The 21,901-nt window shown below is 35.4% G+C and overlaps 1 protein-coding gene across 1 annotated transcript in view; it reads left to right on the top strand.

The window, feature by feature from the left end:
• LOC100367396 (regulator of nonsense transcripts 1) overlaps positions 1-20,859 on the top strand; it is a 38,025-nt gene extending 17,166 nt beyond the window's left edge. Inside the window, exons 5-21 of the mRNA XM_085506888.1 lie at positions 946-1,158; positions 1,390-1,562; positions 2,608-2,706; positions 5,087-5,195; positions 5,670-5,877; positions 6,392-6,462; positions 7,660-7,807; positions 8,007-8,138; positions 8,538-8,681; positions 11,041-11,254; positions 11,391-11,508; positions 11,933-12,232; positions 12,581-12,755; positions 13,241-13,337; positions 13,682-13,962; positions 15,143-15,259; positions 15,705-20,859. Of these exons, the coding sequence (XP_085363014.1) occupies positions 946-1,158; positions 1,390-1,562; positions 2,608-2,706; positions 5,087-5,195; positions 5,670-5,877; positions 6,392-6,462; positions 7,660-7,807; positions 8,007-8,138; positions 8,538-8,681; positions 11,041-11,254; positions 11,391-11,508; positions 11,933-12,232; positions 12,581-12,755; positions 13,241-13,337; positions 13,682-13,962; positions 15,143-15,259; positions 15,705-15,821 (2,716 nt within the window). The 3' untranslated portion in view covers positions 15,822-20,859. The remainder of the gene's footprint in view (positions 1-945; positions 1,159-1,389; positions 1,563-2,607; positions 2,707-5,086; positions 5,196-5,669; positions 5,878-6,391; positions 6,463-7,659; positions 7,808-8,006; positions 8,139-8,537; positions 8,682-11,040; positions 11,255-11,390; positions 11,509-11,932; positions 12,233-12,580; positions 12,756-13,240; positions 13,338-13,681; positions 13,963-15,142; positions 15,260-15,704) is intronic.
• The last annotated feature ends 1,042 nt before the right edge of the window (positions 20,860-21,901 follow it).

The following is a 21,901-nucleotide window of genomic DNA, read 5'->3' on the forward strand; positions in this document are numbered from 1 at the left end:
TTCTGTATTTGACAAACAGTTCATTCGACAAATGAAAACTCACAGGAATATGTTTCAGCTATTAGAACAGAATGATAGAGTTTTTATAATACTAGTTTAAAAACGCACTTCAAAGATTGCAGTGTTTGAAGATGTAGATTCTCAGGAGGCAACAGTACTGTTGACTTCTCCCTCCACTGGACACCAACCAACTATTTAAGTTGATTTGCATACAAAGCAGAGCTTGCAACATGATAGCTATTCATAAAGGGTATTTTTTTTTACTTTTCATATAATACAGTAGTCACACAATGAGGCAGTTCATATTTGTCTCAGTAAATCATTAATTTTTGACAGACACCTGTACAAAATACTTCGACTAAAGCCAGCTAAAATTTTCTGCTATCTTGCATGTTTTATGAATCTATTTACATCTAAATGCAGCACTTTTTTTTTTCAATGAGACATTTGTTTTTATACTAAAATATCTGAATTACTTTGAAAAAGCTGGAAATTATGTCCCTTAAAATAATTAAACAAATAAGGCACCAATGTTTTTGTAAGATATTTACATCTTTTATGGACATTCGGTAGACTGATTCCCCACTGTTGGTTAAACCCCAAAACTTGTTTGTATTCAAAATTAATTATGAAAATGCATATTTATATTGAACAAACTATGATAAAGGGAATTATATTATATAACAAAGGGCAAGGTCACCAGAGTTCAACTGTGTTTATGATTGGATGAACAAAGTGAAAGGGAATTGCATCGTCTATTGATATTCAACTTCTCCCATGCTATTAGTTTGACATCACTGTTGCGGTTGTCTTGATCAAACTTTTTTAGACGTGCATATAACAAATCATAGAATACATAGCAATGTTACTTGGTGTCCGGAACATTATGGTGGTGCCAGTAATCCCAGTAGGACACGGACTATTATTATGTTTATTATTTTCTAGGGATCCTACACAGTGGCAGCCTTTGATTCATGACAGACAGTTTCTATCGTGGCTTGTTAAGGTACCATCAGAACATGAACAGCTCAGAGCAAGACAAATATCTGCACAGCAGATTAATAAACTTGAAGAATTATGGAAAGATAATCCAGATGCCACGCTTGAAGATCTTGAAAAACCAGGAGTTGATGAAGAACCAAGTGCTGTACTACTAAGGTAACACTACAAATTTGTCATTTCTACAGTGGATTGACATACTAGTCGCCTTTTTTCTGAACAGATCTGATTCAGCCCAGCCTGGTGTCCAGTATAATAACCAGTTAGGCCTTGTGTGTCCAGTCTTGCACATTCTAGTCTGGTGTCTCATCCAAAACAATTCAGCTTGGTGTCCAGACACAGTTCAGACATTTCCATTTTTATGTATGCTTTATGTTATTAATGTTATAGATATGAAGATGCATATCAATATCAGAATATCTTTGGTCCATTGGTCAAATTGGAAGCTGATTACGATAAAAAATTGAAAGAATCTCAGACGCAGGATAATATTGTAATACGATGGGATATAGGTCTCAATAAGAAAAGAATATCTTATTTCAATTTTCCAAGACGAGATGGAGGTACGTTTGTGATCTTTAAACAGGTTTTGTATGCTGGGATTTTATTGTTTTTTTTATCAATTATTAAATTACTTAATATTCAGTACCCATGCTTGATTCAGTGTATTTGGTGTATTGATATACCTGATGGGAATAGACATGATACCGGTAATCTTAGTATAATGATGCCAGTGCATCAATACGCTTGTTACTTTGTTAATCAACAAATCCTATTTCTCAAATCCGAGCTTATGGTAGTGGTTAGACATTTTTTTTTCGTTAAGGTTAATCCATTGGCTAATGATACACAATCACAAAATGTACCATTAACTCACTGGCAAACTAAAGCAAATTAGCGACTATTGTATTTTTATGTTATACATACAGATGAAAAAATAATACTTAAAGTGCCTGTGGAACACCCACCTACACATTTATGTTTTGGTTAGGCTGAACAAGTTTGTAAATTGACTAAGAAAACAAAGTAGTATTTGGCCACTACAACTAATACTATTCTTTAATAGCAGGAGCTCTGACCTAATTTAACATGCCTGTTTATCTCAAGCTCACTTTTTTTTCTTTAACCACTCACTGGTTATTTTTAATTCATGCTATTGTGTACTTGTTACCTTTGAGGATTACTAAATTATTCATGTGATCTGATTTCTCTTTTCACTTCTGTACATATATGCATTTGATATAATGTGAACCACTGTAATTTCACTGCAGACATGTTAATAGGGAGGTCCAGAATTTTGTAAAAGTGAACATTTGAGATCAGTACGACTGAGTTTCGATGACTGCTTCAATGTTGTCGAACTATAAAATCACAAAAATAAATAGCAGTGAAAATAAAATAGTTTACAGTACTGTCATTGTCTGACCATTTGTCCATATGTCAGTGTGTCTGATCATCTTATCTGTTGGTACTTATTGTGTTTGGTGGTAATAACAAAATAAGTTGATTATTTAAAAATTATGTCAAAAGCACGCTAGACAATACAATTTGAAAAAGAGAGATTGTAATCTAGTATTGTCTAATATGCATGTATTCTTCATATTTCAGATTTAAAGTTGATGCATGGAGATGAACTGAGACTTCGTTACCTTGGAGAACTACATAAACCGTGGTCAGGTGTTGGACACGTTGTCAAAATACCAGACAGTATCCTCTTTATTTTTATCAATATAATGTTAGGAATAACTAGTTCATTCTTATCCGTGTTGGTTTCATGATTCTTGCCACAATGATCAACTCAAAATACTGTATTTGTACCAGACAAATTTCACAAGTTTGTTGCAGGAGATTTTTTTTTTACCCCCGCCACTAACCCTAACTCTCACAGCATCCTTACAGAGTGAAAATTGCAACCTCCTCCAAGGGTGTTATTAAACGATCTATAATTCGTAATGATCTACAAATGTGCACAAATATTTAATGAATAGTTTTTCTATGACATTTTGAGTTGAATGTACTGATATACCCTTTAATTGGTTATATTTAAAATATCAAAGCCCCCTAGGGTGTCATTAAATAGAAAAACCAGATCAAATTGGAAAAAACAGTAATTAATTCTTTTCAACTCGATGGATAACCCATTCCCAGGATAATATGTATCCGAAAAAATCAAACTGAAAGTTTTTGCCTGTATTAAATTATTCATGCAGTGTTTTACAATGGTTTTAATACCCCTGCAGTCGATAGCGTATTTTCATGTTTATTATCGGTTAAAAGTAACTGCACAGTTAGATTCTGTGTTGACTTACTTTCTTAAAATAAGTAATTTGTTTGTTTTACTAAATTGTTGATTTATATGGAAAATTATGTTATAGAAATAAGATTTTGAGTGAGGCGAGGTGAAATCTATTTTTACATGTATCATAATATTGGGGGGGGGGGGGTAATGACATTTGCCCTAATAGAATAGAATCAGTATACAATAAACATAGTTTATTGTATACTGAGTGGGTCATTACGTGTTACGTACCTCATTTACATAAGTGTATACATAAATAGAGCAAATGCTTTTAATGAATGTCTCATAAAGATATAACATTGAAATAAAAGTCTATCAATAACAGTAAAATATGAAAAACTGACATTACCGGTACTGATGTAAAGAATAGTACATGTATTACAAAAATTACATTGGTAAGCTGAATCTTAATATTTGTAAGAGCAATATACAGTGCATTCCGTCATGTGAGGGACAATGTGTAAAAAAAAAAAAACTGTTGCCATGGTAATTGCATTAATTTCCAATTCGGAAATTATTCTATTTCTTTAGAAAATTTATTAGTATTGCAGTCTAATCAATTTTATAATTGTTGCCAGAGAGTATTTTTAATTGGTTTGTTTACGGAAACCTGTTTTAGAAATCAAATTACCAGTCTTTTATGGATTTTTTTATATGCATGAGGTTGATTGATATTTTCACATAATGGCGTGAATTCTAAAAATAGTAAAAATTAATTGGAAAGATGGTGCATGTACCGTCAAATCATGTAGTTATACTACATTCATTTGTTGTTTTGTTAGAATGTCTTCTCAAATAGAAACCCATTTGGACCAAGAAGATTACTTTGGTGTACCAACCTTACCGCTGAGGCTTTACTTGCTTTTATATCCTGTTTGATGGTGTACACTTCCAGCTACATCTGATCAAATGACTAATCAACCGATCCTAGGAGGGCTTGCGGTACTAGAGTGGTCTGTAACTAAAGTAAATTCCTGAACAAAGATTTGTATTGGTTACTAAATACTAAAAATGCTCTGTTTACTCTATGTGCGGAAACACAATAGTGATGTTCATGTTAGAGATCTTGAGCGTGAATGGTCGGGACAACGCTTGGCGAATTCTGCTTCGCAATGATAGGAAGAGCCGACATCGAAGGATCAAAAAGCGACGTCGCTATGAACGCTTGGCCGCTACAAGCCAGTTATTCCTGTGATTTTCTGTCTGAACGCTCGACACAAGCTAAAATCACGCCCTCAGTGGTGTATTTAAAAGAACATGTACTGATTCATACTAGTATGACATGACGATGGAGAGAAGTGAAGCTAGATATGGTCGGATGCTGTTGTTATGAATGAAATGAATGTAAACTGGATAATTATATGCTGCTGCAACCGTTTTTTTCTTACAATGCGTGAACAAATAATTGTTTTTTGAATCTTCTTTGCTGTTCATGTGCATGATAAATCGAAATAAATGCCATAACAGCAAATGGATATAATTTCAATCTAACTATTATTATCATTGTATGCGTGTCGTTTTCCATGTTTTGGTCAAAAACAGATTGACGAATGAGGGCGTGATTTTGGCACGAGCCGAGTTGGTCCCAAGTGGGACCCAACTTAACGTGGCCGCAACGTCTGTAATCTCTCTCTGCAAACACAAAAGATTAAAAATTTCGGCACGAGCTGAGATCCCATAACGTAGCAATAGTGTCTTTAGTAGCAAACTTGAGAAATAAATCAAACCAGACGCATGTGCCATCCATTTTGAAATGTGATAAACTCTTCCTTAACCCTACTTTTCAAGACTACGGTGATGAGGTCGGTATTGAATTGAAGAGCAATGCTGGTGTTCCGACTGAGTGCACTCATAACTTTGTTGTTGACTTTGTTTGGAAATCAACTTCTTTTGACAGGTAAGATTTATTGCCATTATTTTCTGTTTGCAGGCTGAGACTGAACAGTTCATTGCTGATGAAAGTGATAATAGTCTCATCTCTTTGCAACTAAATTATGTTGAGATGCTGATGTCTATTTTGAGAGAATACACCAAGCCCACTGTAGGTCATACGTGTATTAACTAATTAAAAGTAAAACAATTAATAGTACTGTGTGAATGAAAAATATGTCCATTTGATCCATAATTAGCAAAGAAATTATAGAAAAATACTGTAACATAAAAATGTTGCATTGAAATGTTGGCAGGAAAAATAATTCATTCAAACAGTTGATCATAATTTTGTGTGCGTTTGTTCTTGTGAACAATGTGGCAGCTAATATACGCCTATTTTTATAACAATCTTAATTTTGTGTATTAAAAAACTTCAACATCTAATATCTGTAATTTTCATTTTATGTTAACAAAACCGTGTGTCGTCTTTCTATTATAGAATGCAAAGTGCAATGAAGACGTTTGCCGTAGATGAAACGTCTGTGTCTGGTTACATCTACCATAAACTGCTAGGACATGAAGTAGAGGAGGTGGTTGTTAAATGTAATCTACCAAAACGATTCTCGGCGCCAGGATTACCAGAGTTGAATCATTCGCAGGTCTATGCTGTGAAAACAGTGTTACAGCGACCATTAAGCCTTATCCAGGTATCAGTTTTATTTATCAGTTTTAGTTGATTTTGATGATGAAATGTCCAGAAATGGATCTCGGGCATGCATAGACATATTTCATTCAAACTTGTTATGGCCATTAAGCATAAGGGGTCTTTGATGCACATCAAGGTTTGTCCAGATTTGATTAAAAATGGCCGACTAATGGTTATTTTGTTTTTAACGATTGCTGTTTTTTGAGCCATATTGCTACCTCGGCTGTACTGATCATGTTCAAACTTTACACATACATGCAAACATGCATCTGTTTCAGAATCTGTTTCATGATGGCTAATCATCTTTCGTGCTAGAAATGCATTATGAATATCATGGTCAGAATAAAGGAAAGAATTGCACAAATAAATTGGCTCCACTTTGTATCATGTCTGTTGCATGAGTGTAAATAATTATTTGGCACTAATGCTGACAGTAACTAAACCTGGACAGGAACTTGTCATTAACAATGAATTGTTATATTTGAAACAATTGATTAGGTCTGTTCTTATTTCAGGGTCCGCCTGGTACCGGTAAGACTGTCACTTCAGCCACTGTTGTATACCATCTTTCAAAACAGAACCTTGGGTAAGATTTCAGTTTAATAAAGGTCTTTATTTTTTCACCATATAAGACAAGTTGACTGTCAAAACCTTCTTATGAGTAGAGAAAATGATAGGTGGCCAGAAATCTGATCACAAATTAAGGATTTTCTGATTGGCTGGAGTTTACATAATTATTTTGGGAAAATAAATGTACTTTAACTTGACTACAGTTATACCTTACTTGATTAGCTAGAATTTCAGATGTTATTAGTCCCCGTTCGGACGAAGTCCGAAAACGGGGACTTATAATTCGGTCTCCGTCCGTGCGTCCGTCTGTCCGGAGTCGTATCTCAGAATCCCTTGGACCGATTCCGTTCATTCTTTGCATGTGTCTAGAACTTTATGTGGGACATATGCACATGCAGTGGTTTAGCGATTCGATTCAAAATGGCCTACTGTCAGCCATCTTGTTTTTTGAAAATGTTGTATTTTGGACATGCTTTGTCAGTTGTCATTCAACCTTAGTACATAGATTATACATGTTAGGATACATGTCCATGACGATTTATTTTGCAATTGGATCAAAGATGGTCGACTGGCAGGCATCTTGTTTTTTTTATGTGGTATCTTGGACGTGCTCTGTCAGTTTTCATTCAAATTTGGCACATACATGTACTTTATACATGTTAGGATGCATGTCCATGACAATTTGTTTCAAAATCTGGTCAAGGATGGCCGATTGACAGCCATCTGACTTTTTGGCCTTACTGTGCTATATTTCCATTTATGTACCATTTTCATTCATATTTGGCACATACATCATACATATCAGTGAGTTTCATAATCAGATCAAAGATGGCCGAATAACGGCTGTTTTTATTTTTGGCCATATTACTACTACAAGGAGCACGTGTTTTGATGTAAATAAACAATCTGTTGTATACGCCACCTGGAACTCAAGTTTCAAGGACACGCTCGCGACAACCCCTCTGCTTTAATATGACAAGCACAAAGAGAACTTTCAAAAATTTAACGGGGACTGTGTCATTTTTAATGACTTGTTATTTAGTAACCAATAGGGAAGAACCTTGTGATTTTCTTTTACAGACTATAGAAATTGTGGGTGGCTCACATCTCTTTCCACAATGAATTATTTCCACGCTTTACATACAATGTAATAATATACTGATGATACTAGTATGTGAATTATGCATTTTTAAAATGTTTTTCTTCTTTGCAGTCAAGTATTGGTGTGTGCTCCTAGTAATATAGCTGTTGATCAACTAACTGAAAAGATACACCGTACTGGCCTGAAAGTCGTACGTCTATGTGCAAAGAGCAGAGAAGCTATTGATTCACCGGTCTCATTTCTGGCATTGCATAATCAGGTAACATTGATATTGTCAGCTTTTGATTCGCTCCTCTTCTGTAAAAAAAAGGACCAACTTGTTTTTATTTACGTGCTCTTCACATTAGATTGCAGGCTTGTGAATGAGTGTGTCAGTCAGTTCATGTGCTTGATTGGTTGGCAAAAAGTCATCATTTCCTATTGTTGATTTCACGTTATAAATGACGGATTCATTTTAGGTTCGTAACATGGATGCCATTCCTGAGCTACAGAAACTGCAACAACTGAAAGATGAAACCGGGGAATTATCAAGTGCTGACGAAAAGAGATATCGTTCTTTGAAAAGAAATTGTGAAAGAGAACTTCTACAGGTATGTAGCGTCATCCAGGCATTCTCATTCCAGATTGTAAATTGTTTCTACTACATGCTAGCCAATTTATCACATCTATCTGCTCATATTGTTTACTGGGGTTGAACACCAATTCTTGTGCACATAGTGAATGTGTCAAATAGATTTGCTAATTTTGTTTGCTAATAGATGTGCATGCAACCATGGTGAGGGTGCATAGGTCATTGTTTCAATCACGCCTTGTTTGATTTCCCGGGATAACATGTTAAATTGTTGATGTGTCATTATGATTAGATGATGGTCACACAGCCCAGTCATAAACATGTACGTTGAATGTCTTGCCGCCGCCTGCCAAGAAAATATTCTTCAAACCTGCCTGTAATACTTTTTAATATGAAACGTTTTTTTCTGTCTTTGTAGAATGCTGATGTCTTGTGTTGTACATGTGTTGGTGCAGGGGATCCAAGATTGGCAAGGTTCCGATTCCGAAGTATTCTAATTGATGAAAGTACTCAAGCCACTGAACCTGAGTGCATGATACCTGCTGTGCTTGGTGCCAAACAGGTAAGGAAATGTACTATAGTTTACATTCAACAATGTCTTTACTGTGTGTTAATGCAGCATGTTGTAGACCCCATGTGTGGCTTATTAGTCCCCGTTCGGACGCAGTCCGAAAACGGGGACTTATGTTTTGCCCTGTGTGCGTGCGTCCGTCCGTGCGTCCGTGATCACCTGTATCTCGAACATGCATGGACCGATTAAGTTCAAACTTCACTCATACATCACACATTGTATGGGACATATGCACATGCATTTTTTTCATGATCCGATTAACGATAGTCGAATAGTGGCCATTTTAAGGCCGAAAATGCATCAAAATCGCACATTTTCACCATTCCGGACCCGGATCTCAGTTATGCATGGACGGATTTTGTTCAAATTTGGTACATACATTAAACATAATAGGACCTTGATGCACGTCATTTTTTTTTTTGGATCGGGTTCGAAATGGCCGACTGGCGGCCATTTTGTTTTAAAGAATTCAGTTCTGGATCCGTATCTGAGACATGCTTGGATTGATCGAGTTCAAACTTCACACACACAAGGTACATCATGTCACAAATATGTATGTGCATTTGTTTCATGATCTCATTAACGATAGCCGAAAATGCATTGAAATCGCACATTTTCACCATTCCGGACCCGGATCTCAGTTATGCATGGACGGATTTCATTCAAATTTGGTACATACATTAAACATAATAGGACCTTGATGCACGTCATTTTTTTTTTCGGATCAAGTTCGAAATAGCCGACTGGCGGCCATTTTGTTTTAAAGAATTCAGTTCTGGATCCGTATCCGAGACATGTCTGGATTGATCAAGTTCAAACTTCACACACACAAGGTACATCATGTCACAAATATGTATGTGCATTTGTTTCATGATCTCATTAACGATAGCCAAATGGGGGCCGCTTTAAGGCCGAAAATGCATTGAAATCGCACATTTTCACCATTCCGGACCCAGATCTCAGTTATGCATGGACGGATTTCATTCAAATTTGGTACATACATTAAACATAATAGGACCTTGATGCACGTCATTTTTTTTTCCGGATCAAGTTCGAAATAGCCGACTGGCGGCCATTTTGTTTTAAAGAATTCAGTTCTGGATCCGTATCCGAGACATGTCTGGATTGATCGAGTTCAAACTTCACACACACAAGGTACATCATGTCACAAATATGTATGTGAATTTGTTTCATGATCTCATTAACGATAGCCAAATGGGGGCCGCTTTAAGGCCGAAAATGCATTGAAATCGCACATTTTCACCATTCCGGACCCGTATCTCAGTTATGCATGGATGGATTTTGTTCAAATTTGGTACATACATTAAACATAATAGGACCTTGATGCACGTCTTTTTTTTTCGGATCAAGTTCGAAATGGCCGACTGGCGGCCATTTTGTTAAAGAATTCAGTTCTGGATCCGTATCCAAGACATGTCTGGATTGATCAAGTTCAAACTTCACACACACATGGTACATCATGTCACAAATAGATATGTGCATTTGTTTCATGATCTGCTTAACAATAGCGGAATGATGGCCATTTTAAGGCCAAAAATGCATCAAAATCACGTATTTTCACAATTCCAGAACCGGATCTCAGTCATGCATGGATGGATTTTGTTCAGATTTAGCACAATGTGTTGTACATATGCAGGTGCATTTCGGTCATGATCTGCTTTGAATGTATATGTCACTCAAATATGAACGGAACGGGGACGTGTCATTGACAATGACTTGTTGGTTAATGAATCTGCTCAACGTTTTGTCCATGTAAGCGTCAATCCTAGTTGAGCTGGTGACTTCTAGACTGAAATCTTCAACAGAGCTTTTTTTTTTTTTACAGTGAATAAATAAATGAGAACAATAAAAATATGCTTTCTTAAAACTTTAATGCATTCATTGGAACATTGTTGCATTATTATAATGGTTAATTTAATGACAAGCTGAACCATTAAGAAAATTTACCAATTAGATTATAATTGTAAAGTAAATAATCTGAGATAAAGTGATAATCTGTGATTTTGTCATTGAGGTTGGTCTGTCTACATTCACAATATATTTACACATAGAAATAATGTAAATATGTCTTGACTGTAGACAAAAATCTGTCGGTAATCAACATTTTTTTTGAAACAAAGTAGGTAATCAGTTGTTCTGATCCTACAACATCTAGAGTAATCTCAAAAATTTGTTCCCTGGGCGATAAACTATTTCTTTCTTATTGATTATATTGGAAATACTGAATTAGATGAGAGAAGCTGATTCTAATACTGTCACTATAATGAACCTGTCAGATATTCATTGTGTTCCATGGATTTATTGTTTTTACAATTATTTTATCTCTTAGTTGATTCTCGTGGGCGATCACTGTCAGCTTGGTCCCGTTGTAATGTGCAAGAAAGCAGCCCGAGCTGGTCTTTCTCAGTCTTTATTTGAACGTCTTGTTGTATTGGGTATTCGTCCAATACGTCTGCAAGTACAATATCGTATGCATCCGATACTCAGTTCTTTCCCTTCCAATATCTTCTACGAGGGATCCTTGCAAAATGGTGTCACCCCAGGTGAGTTATTATTGTAGTTATCGGTTATTATTGTCATTGGCAAGTACTCTTGTGAATTGTGAACAAATTTTGCCAAAAAAACTCAAAAGCCCTCATCTACAGATTTGGTCAAATCAAATTTATTTTACGTCTGTAGGTGAAAGAAGCAACAAGTCTCTGGACTTTCCATGGCCGCAGACTGATAAACCGATGTTATTTTATGCTACCACTGGTCAGGAAGAAATTGCTAGCTCCGGAACCTCTTACTTGAACAGGTAAGCAAATCTTGTACACGCTAGCTAGTTACCAGTAATGGTTGTAAGCCATGTTCATTACATGCTGTCCTATTGATATTGAATGCGTAGTGTATACGATATAGATAAATGTACGTCAAGGATTATGGCGATACTGGCCCTTGCAGCAAATGCCAAAATTTAGCATTATAACTATTTCAAAGTTAATAAATATGAGATTGTTTATGCACTGTATTTGTTCTATTAGTATTCTATTAGTATTGCATGTGTTTATGTAGATAACACAAGTGTGTCTATATGGTTCAAATCCAGTGTACTTTAAATGAATTTATGCATGCTTCTATTCAGTATGTGATTCTCATGAACCAAATGCGTTTTATCATAAAAGAAAAATTGAAAGATAGTAATAATATTGTGCATGTTTTCAACAATTGTTCTTGTGCAGAACTGAAGCGGCCAATGTGGAGAAAATCACCACACGCTTTTTGAGATGCGGTATTCGGCCAGAACAGATTGGAATCATCACTCCCTATGAGGGTCAGCGGTCGTTTATTGTGCAATACATGCAACACAATGGATCACTTCATGCCAAGCTGTATCAGGAAATAGAAATTGCCAGTGTGGATGCTTTCCAAGGACGTGAAAAAGATTACATCATATTGTCCTGTGTTAGAGCCAATGAACATCAAGGAATTGGTTTCTTGAACGATCCGAGACGTCTGAATGTAGCATTAACAAGATGCAAGTATGTAGTCAATATTTTTTTTGTCTTGATGACATTGTTGTCATAGTAACACATCACTTTATAGTTGTATCATTATATAGTTTTCATATTAACTTTCTCTTTTACATTTATTACCATGTGACTTTTTTCACCCATTGAAAGTTTACCTCATTTGCTCTGTGAAGAAAGTTCGTTGTACTGGTATATTTTAAATTATTGAACCAATTTCTTGCATGAATGAGAATTTTGTGTAAACAATGGATTTTATATGCACTCTGTTTATTGCATTACTCTAGGACACAGTTGTGATGACAGTGAGGCTTTATCTCGGGCTCTAGTTATCACATTTAAAATGTTTGTTTATTTCAGATTTGGAATCATTATTGTTGGCAACCCTAAAGTGTTATCTAAGCAAGCTTTGTGGAATCATCTGTTGAACCATTATAAAGAACAGAAGGTATTGGTTGAAGGGCCGCTAAATAATCTGAAAGAAAGTATGATTCAGTTCAGTAAACCACGTAAACTCATCAATACCACTAATCCTGTAAGTATCTGATGGCCATGTGAATTGTATCACCTGCTGCCCTTACTCATGAACCCTTGATTGTGAATGCTATGACTATCTCCATGCCGGTGTATCAGGTTGGGAATAAGCCAAAATAATTTAAGAGTTTTACCAAAAAAAACAACAACATATTTTGAACGGTATAACATGTTTACAGCATTTTATTGCCTTGGCATACATTGCTATATTTATTGAATATGTAGTTCTGTTCTGATGACGTCTGTCTACTTGCATTCCTGCACTGAACATGTTGAAACTTCACACATATATTTCTTTTGTAATTTGATTCAAAATGGCTGACATTTGGCCATTGCTTGTAATATCTCCTGTTAACGAAACCATAATTAATGTGTTTAGACAACTTTCATACAATTAGACTCTGTGGAATGAACTCAAGGATTTACTCTGTACATGTGATTCCAATCATTTCATGAGGCATGCAATCTCTCAATTGTTGTTCATAGGGTGGTCGTTTTATGAGTACTGCAATGTTTGACGCAAGGGAGGCAATGATTCCTGGCAGTATTTATGATAGATCTGGAGGCATGGCTGGTGGATCAAGTAAGCACAAAATCTAAATAAATCTTTTATCTGAATATTCAACTGATTTAACAAATCTCTTTATGAGTAATACTGTTATACTGCTATATTATTACCATTAGAACTTTTTGTGAGAGGTGTTGTCTTTACTCCCTCCCCCCATAGAGTTACATGTATTAACTCCAAAATATACATACAGTAATACCATGTTTAATTAGGTTCATACCCTCAAATTGATATTTTTCACATACAAAATGTATAATCTATTCACAAAATGTTTAAAAACAAATCCAAATGCTTTCTTGAAACTGTATTGAGCCACCCTAAGCTGATCTTTTTTTTTTCCCCATCATTAAAATATTCAGATCACACAAATTATGATAAATACTACCATACTCATGATCAGATGGGTTTTATTAACTCTGAGAGAGCACACGCTGCCGGAGCCAATCTACCCATCCCTGTCAACATGTTCATGCCGCATATGCCACCACCCCATTCATACTACAACCAAGTACCGCCTGGAAGGCCACCACCCAAAGGACGAGGTCACGGGCGTCGGGGAGGTCACCATAGAGGGCAAAATCATTACAACAGTCAGAATGCGTCGCAGTTCACGACTGGTGGTCCGAGTCAAGCTAGTCAGGTAAGTGACCTTGCATAGGTGTGTCTAAGCATGGTATAGTATAGGAGTCAATTTGTTGGCCTTGTATACCCTTGGCTGACTGCTCAATCAGCAGTGTAAACTAGAATAAATTCTGCCCGAACCACCGAACATGTGATATTGAGTATGGGAAAATGGCATCCTATCAGATGGGGCAATTAGATGCAGATTTTTCTCATGACTTGAGTCTCCTCTAATGGAATATAGAAATGGGGCTTGGTATAAATTAATAAATGAATGTAGATAAAACCTAAATATATATTCAATGCAACTGATACTTACCTATAGCATCTGCTATATTAAATATTTGTTGATGATTCTTGTGATTGTATGTTCACCTCAAAATAGGTAGCAATATTTTATGGGTAAAACCTTAACTTGTGTGTGAACTGAAAACCTAAAACTAAATGTTATTTTTGTGCTTTTTATTAGCTCCGCTGTCGACTTTGTCGAGCGGAGCTTATCATATGAGTGATTGTCCGTCGTCGTCGTCCGTGTCAATGTTTTACTTTTTCGACTTCTTCTTGAAAACTAAAAGCCTGAATGCTTTGATACTTGGTGTATATGTACCTTGGGTAGACCTCTCTTAGGTTTGTTCATTTCATGTTGATGTCTTCAATTCTCTAATTTTCGTGAATATTTTTGTAATTTTTGGTAAAAAGTAATATTTTCGACTTCTTGTTAAAAACCAATAGTTCAATTGCTTTGATATTACATATTTAGATACTACATGTAGACCTTTCTCAGATTTGTTCATTTCGTGATGATATCTTGGATTCTATAATTTTGGTGAATATTTTTGTCATATTTGGTAAAAAGTGATATTTTCGACTTCTTGTTACAAACCAAAAGTTCAATTGCTTTGATATTACATATATAGATACTACATGTAGACCTTTCTCAGATTTGTTCATTTCGTGATGATATCTTCAATTCCCTAATTTTGGTGAATATTTTAGTCATTTTTGGTAGAAAGTGATATTTTCCACTTCTGGTTAAAAACTGTAAGTCCGATTGCTTTGATACTATACATATTGTTCATTTTCTGATGATGTCTTCAGTTCTTTAATTGAAATGTGCATTTCTAACAGCGGAGCTATCTCAGCCGATAGGCTGCTTGTTTAATAAACAGGTTTATTTGAATTTATCTTGTCTTTTTCAGGACACTTCTCAACCATTCTCACAGGGCCCCCTAACTCAGGCTAATATGTCAATGAGTCAGCCACTGAGTCAGCCTGGTTTGTCTCAGCCGGGGCTTTCACAGCCAGAGCTCTCACAGGTTTGTAACGTTAAAGTTTAATTTCTTTTCTGTTAAAGTTGCACTCTAAGACCAGTAGAGCTGCTGAAATATTGTGTACCGGTACTTTGTGCGTACTACTGGCCACAGTAATTCAAAACAGTATCATCAATTATTTTTTACAGCACTTGCAAATGCAGACCATCAAATATTTCACATAAGGCTCCAACAAAACTCTGAGTCAAAGTATTTATACAAGACGCAATTTGATTTGTTAAAAGAAACTGTCAACAAACAAGGTGCTTTCCGATTGGCTTGTCTTTTAGCTGTTAAGGTTGTGTAGCCAATCAGCAACAGTCTTGTAAATCACTTTGACTTGGCTCACTTCATTTATCAAGTAAATTACAATCAGCTTTATTGGACAATACATTAGCGTTAACATCTGTTTACATAAATTAAAATAAATAAATTTGTTTACTCTTCACAGGACAGTTACCTGGGTGATGACTTCAAGTCGCAAGCAGACGTGGTACTGTCGCAAGATTCCACCTATCAAGGTGATCGCAATTATCAACAAGGAATGACAAACTTCTCTCACTATTAGACGACAACGTCAAATGTAAACGAGAAGATGTGAAAAAAGAGAAGGCATGAACGAAAAATAACATCTAAAATGACAACCTATAGGGAAAGTTCACAGAACAGTGATATTGTTACCATGGTGACGTGTCATTGTTGATGAGAGCAGCAGCAGCATGTGATGATTGCATCACCCAAACCCTAAAGGGTAGAGATGCAGAGCTGGAAACGATAAGACGCTAATAATAACAAGAATGATTCTCAGAACAAACGGTTAATTGGAAAATACTGATTAGGAATTAAAGAAGTTATTACAACTGCAACTTGGAAATATTTCATGAGAAAAACTATGCAATATTTGTAATATTGATTGAGATAATTCATACAGGCTGATAGACAGAGAGAACGCAGGTGGACACACAGACAGGTGAACAGGAATACAGAGATTGTGAAAGTTGTATTGTAACAGTTAGACAAAGACTGATAATAGAATTTGTCGTTATGATTATTGAGTCATATTGAAGGAGCTGTTCACATACTCGGTACTGGTGTATCGATATTCATCTTTTTTCTGAATGCTAGCAAAAGTGACAATGAATCGTGTGTACCTGGGGACAATACAACTTTCAGAATGCTCTGTTAGGAGCAAGTTATAAACATCATGACCATATTTTCTTTATTAGAAGCACATGGGGATAATAATCTCTCAGATCAACTCCAGTGTCGAGTAGACAAGTTTGGGGAAAACTGAATGATTCTAGATGTGAAAAAAGGGTATTCTGGTACTGGGTGATCATTTTAAAAATTATAATAGCTGGTATTAACATTTCAATTTTGAAGTCTGAAATTCAGAGATGCACCCATGGATACAAAATTTGTAGCGACGTTCTAGCATCATTTACGTCCATGGATTCATTAGAAATTAATTTGAGGGGACGTATTCTTCTGGCTCGGGATGTGCTTCTAGTAGAGAAGAGCATGGTTAAACTTGCTGTTACACCACGATAATGTCAGTATGGTAATGTTGCAGATGCTGATAAAACACTCAAAGCATCACCACTGCATCTCGAATTCGCTCGACCACAAACGTTGCAGAGTTTGATTCAGAAACCAAAAACATGAAAACTAAAGTTCTAAAAAAAAAAGCTAATGCTTGCATTCATAACTTCCCTAGGTGTCAAGAAGGAGGTACACCCTCTCTGCGGTGGATTAACAGTAAAGAGTAGTACCGGTAATAAAAAAACAAAAAACAAAAAAACATGGTGGCCAATACATTGGTCTCATTACTATGTCAACCACACACACACATGGCTGACCCACACCATAGTCGAGTACAGATTATAAACTTAGATACAAGTGATTGGTATTCTGATTAAACACCTACTTTTGTCACATTATGAATGTATGAATAGATTATTGCGCTTGAAGCAAAGCGCTTGTCAAAACCGATACACAGGGGGCAATTTCTGTACTTTTAATTATCACGATGACTGACTGGCAAATGTTTGATAATATATTTTTGGCCTGAAATGTGAACTTTGGAAATACATTATTGGTTTGTTAGGTATACGATTGTCAGAATCAGTACCTAAGATGGCTGGCCACTCTGCCGGGGAGTGGTTAAAATGGCCACTATTGGTTTATTAATCGTATGTTTTCATTTGTTCATATACCATTTCTTTCTTTTTTAACACAAAATGTGAAAATCCATCACTTGTCTTTTAAAAACAAAACATCCTGTGAAAAGTACATTCATAAGTCTTGATTGGTATATTGCAGGAATACTTGGTGACCTTGGGCCAGTCATTGCTGATGTGTTGTGTTGTGGTGACGTGATGAATTATTTTATTTTAGTCTTATTTTATGCATTTGTTGCTTTGTTATAATTTTACCCAAATTCTCCTATCTTGTGAACATGGATTTATTGTTTTTGTCAGCTTTAGAACAATTTAAGTATTTTATTTGAAAAATGTTTGAATTATAGAAAAGTACTAAAATATATAGAGATGTGAAATGTGCATCTGCTGTATTGACTCAGTGTTCTGTAATTCTCATTGTCTTGAATGTGATTCACGCATTGCATCATAGGAAAAAAATGTCATTTGCTTTCAACAATATGATTGTATTTCATCATCTCGGACATATTACTCAGAATGGTCGACAACACCATTTGTATTATGACGTTATTAGCCCGTTGCAGCATTTTGTCGAATACCAAATGTGTTGACTGCTGAAATTTTGAAAGTCGCGTGATCTCCATCGATTTAAACAGCTGCACACTGTATTCAAGAGACTGAGAATTGTTTGTGAACAAATTGAGATGAATTCTGCAACACTTGTAGTTTAAACTTTTTAAGCACCAAAGTCAACTTAAGCCACCTTCACAAAATATAACCCGCCTGATTTAATTCAAATTTTTTTTCAAAATATTCATCAAGACCTGCAGCCAATAGGAAATTGTCTGCTTCGTCCAAAATTCTAAAAAAAAACATCTAGAAACATCTTCAAAATTTGATGCTGTAAAGGTTAAACATTCAAACATGGTCAAAAATATTTTCGATGTGAAATGTTTTATTGAGAGATGATAGGGTTTTTGTTTTAGAAATGAACTCGCATAACATGACAATATTAGGAACATAACATTTGACACTGGGGAAGAAAAGGTATTTGAAATGAAAAAAAGGTAAAACTAGTAGAGAAATGTATTCAAGGGATGCATTTCCCAAATACGGCAGTAGTGATTTCAGATACATTTTTGTTCGTTTATAGAAATGTACGTTTTCATAATTTCAGTGTTTTAGCGCACATTCTTATTCATGTATTCTGTAGATTTTAATCGCAACCAAACATTTTTTGTAAGTAAATACTTTATTTTGCATGTGTGGATAAGTACACTTGTAAACAAATCTGATGTGGTTATTTTATGTACAAGTATACATTACACACCAATGCTAATTTGTTGTACCCCTTGTTGTCAAAATATGGTATTTGTAGAAAGAGTTAATACCTGGGGAGCGTAGTCTAGAATTGATTTCCAGAGGTTCAACACATCTAAAATAATCACTTATTAGCAGTGCAAATGTATTCAAAAGTTGCCAACTGCGACTGAATGCTTTCTGCTTAAATGATGCATGCTCAAAATGCAGGATTGGGACATACTCAATACTTGTAGCTTTCTGCAATCATAGTCATTTGTGTTATTTGTAGAAGTTTCAATGACATGGTAAATAGATTCTTGGCCATCCCTTTTTATATCACGTTATGCATTGTTGCAAAAACTTTTTTTGTCATTTGTAATTTTAAAAGTACAAAAATCTCCCATAATGCATTGCACATGTGAAGTAACATGCTCAGTAGTGCAACATTTGAATTCAGCTTGAACTGCCTTTAAGTGTGCAGTATTGTCATCACTGTGCTCACTTGATTCAGATGCTTGTATTAAAGTCTGTGTTATTTCAGACCATTTGCACAAAATGAGACCAGTGGTTTGTTTTAATAGTAACCAATGTCGTGATCTTGTTTGGTGTGATTGGTCAGGTAATTACTTTTTCAAGCATACTTTAGGGAGGAGGGGAAGATGTGTTCTCCCATAATTGTTTTAATTGTCAGTTGCAGTGTAATTGTACTTTGTACCTTATAAATTTCTCACTTTTAACTCTTATTTTAATGTACATGTTCTCCAGCATTCAAGCTTCATAATTGGATAGTCACCACCACATGGTAGTGCCCTGTACATTCTATTTGTTTACATGTTTTATTTCCAGTACTAATTTAGGATAAATAGATGTTTTTACTCACTTTCGCTATTTTTTTAATTTTGTTTGACAACCTCAAGCAAAATTGTTTTTTTTTTCTCTGGTGGTAGCACAATTCAGTGCGACTGATATAAATACTGACTAGTTTTGATTACAAGGCAGGCGTGATTACAAGGTTCTTTGCCCAAAAAACGCAACAGCTGTGACTGTGTTCTGAAACAAACTAAGTTAGTAGCTTCAGAGGACTGATCTAAGATTATTTTCCTCTTTGAGAGTAAAACTATGAATGACTGCTTCACCAATATAGATGTACTCTTATGGTTGTTTGCAGGTTTTTTAACGGATACACTGATTCCCATGATTTTTACACTATGGTTTTATTTTATGTTTTTCACAAAATTGACATAAAAAACATGGTCATGGAACTACTTTTAGTGTAAAAAAATGCTAAAAATACATTTAACATGGTTAAAATAATCTATTTTCCAATGACATATAGTGAACAAATAGCATATTTATAAGGTGGATAATTATTACTATTTGGATTACCATTTGTTCTCGAAATAATGCCTTTATACCTGATTAAAACATTCAAAAGGCTATGGCAAATATCCAAAGCTATAATTAAGGACCACTTTTGAAACCACAATTTTCACCATATTTAAGAGGTCAAATGCCTGCAAACAACCTTAAACTAACATCTGTAATAATTGTTAATCAGTTGAATACTTGCAAAATAAGTCCAGTCAGATATATCTTGTTAATGATCGTTGTGATAGCTGCGCTATGAGCATCTTTCAAATCTGTATGATTTGATGTACGCCAGGGTATTATTGCCATAATCTGTAGTTATATTCATTTTGTTAATATCGTGTGAAATACCATCTCCCAGATTTTTCTACAGAACCATACATGAAATACATATTTACTTTATTTAAGTTACAAAATCACATCTACATGTACTTCCAGTTTAAAATTTAGGGCTAGAAATTAAACCAATGTATGCTTTGAAAAAAAATAGTATGTGTGTTAAAGCATCAACCGCTTCTGTGCCATGTCGATTTGTAAAATCTGTTTACATGAATTTCAAATTAATTTATTTGCTTATCGGTGCTTGAATATTGGCTCATCATACTTACCGCAAAGTGTTAATACAAATAAGTGTTTGGTACCCTTCTGTAGAAGTTAACTTCTTACAGTCAGAACGGTTTACTCTTAATTTTAAGCTACAGTGTTGCATGTATACCTTGTTTCCCAGCTTGCATAGTCTGTTGCTGATGTCCAATAAATTTGGTTTGCTTTAAATAAGTATGTATATTGTCTTATTGATGCAGCTGTCAACTCTAAACAATGACCCCCACCCTTCTTGTATCCTGGAATCTATTCCAGTAGTATCATGGTACAGTGCTTGTATCTCCTTACCCAATCAGTAGTATCATGGTACAGTGCTTGTATCTCCTTACCCAATCAGTAGTATCAAGGTACAGTGCTTGTATCTCCTTACCCAATCAGTAGTATCAAGGTACAGTGCTTGTATCTCCTTACCCAATCAGTAGTATCAAGGTACAGTGCTTGTATCTCCTTACCCAATCAGTAGTATCAAGGTACAGTGCTTGTATCTCCTTACCCAATCAGTAGTATCAAGGTACAGTGCTTGTATCTCCTTACCCAATCAGTAGTATCAAGGTACAGTGCTTGTATCTCCTTACCCAATCAGTAGTATCAAGGTACAGTGCTTGTATCTCCTTACCCAATCAGATTTATGCTAAAATACTTGGCTTGTTCCAATAATATACGAATTGTCATGTACAGACCCACCAAGATAAAAAAAAAAAAAATGCCATGTCTGTTTGTAAAGGCTTGTTCAATAACGTGCCTTAGGTGAACTGTCCTGTTACTAATTAACGTACAGCCCAAATGTCTCAGTTTTCAACTTTGACACGAGACTGAGAACAAAGCTCAGTAGATTGAAATGTTAATTCCCCATTTTAAACACCCCAGAGATGAGGGCGCTCTTCAGTCATCAGAGCATTGACATTTATTAGCACATGTACTTTCAAACCATTTGGCCATAAAACTTAACTTCAAAGACCATTCAATACTGGACAAATTTAGACGGATATCTCCATGAGAGGATGTACCTTTAAGCTTTTCAAAGGATTTGATTTGAAAAAAATAGTATTTGAATCTTGTTTAGAACTACAGCAGGAATCATTTTCGTACCGACACACGTTTTATTCAGCAGTTAGACTTACAGTAATCCATGGACCTTTAAACTCCTTGGGTCAACGTCGAGTTGCTTGCCACCCTGCTCTTGTCCAAGTGATGCAGTGAGCATTATACAAACATT

Source organism: Saccoglossus kowalevskii, chromosome 13 (genome assembly GCF_978046115.1).
Source record: "Saccoglossus kowalevskii chromosome 13, keSacKowa6.1, whole genome shotgun sequence".
In the NCBI taxonomy this organism is placed as follows: Eukaryota; Metazoa; Hemichordata; class Enteropneusta; family Harrimaniidae; genus Saccoglossus; species Saccoglossus kowalevskii.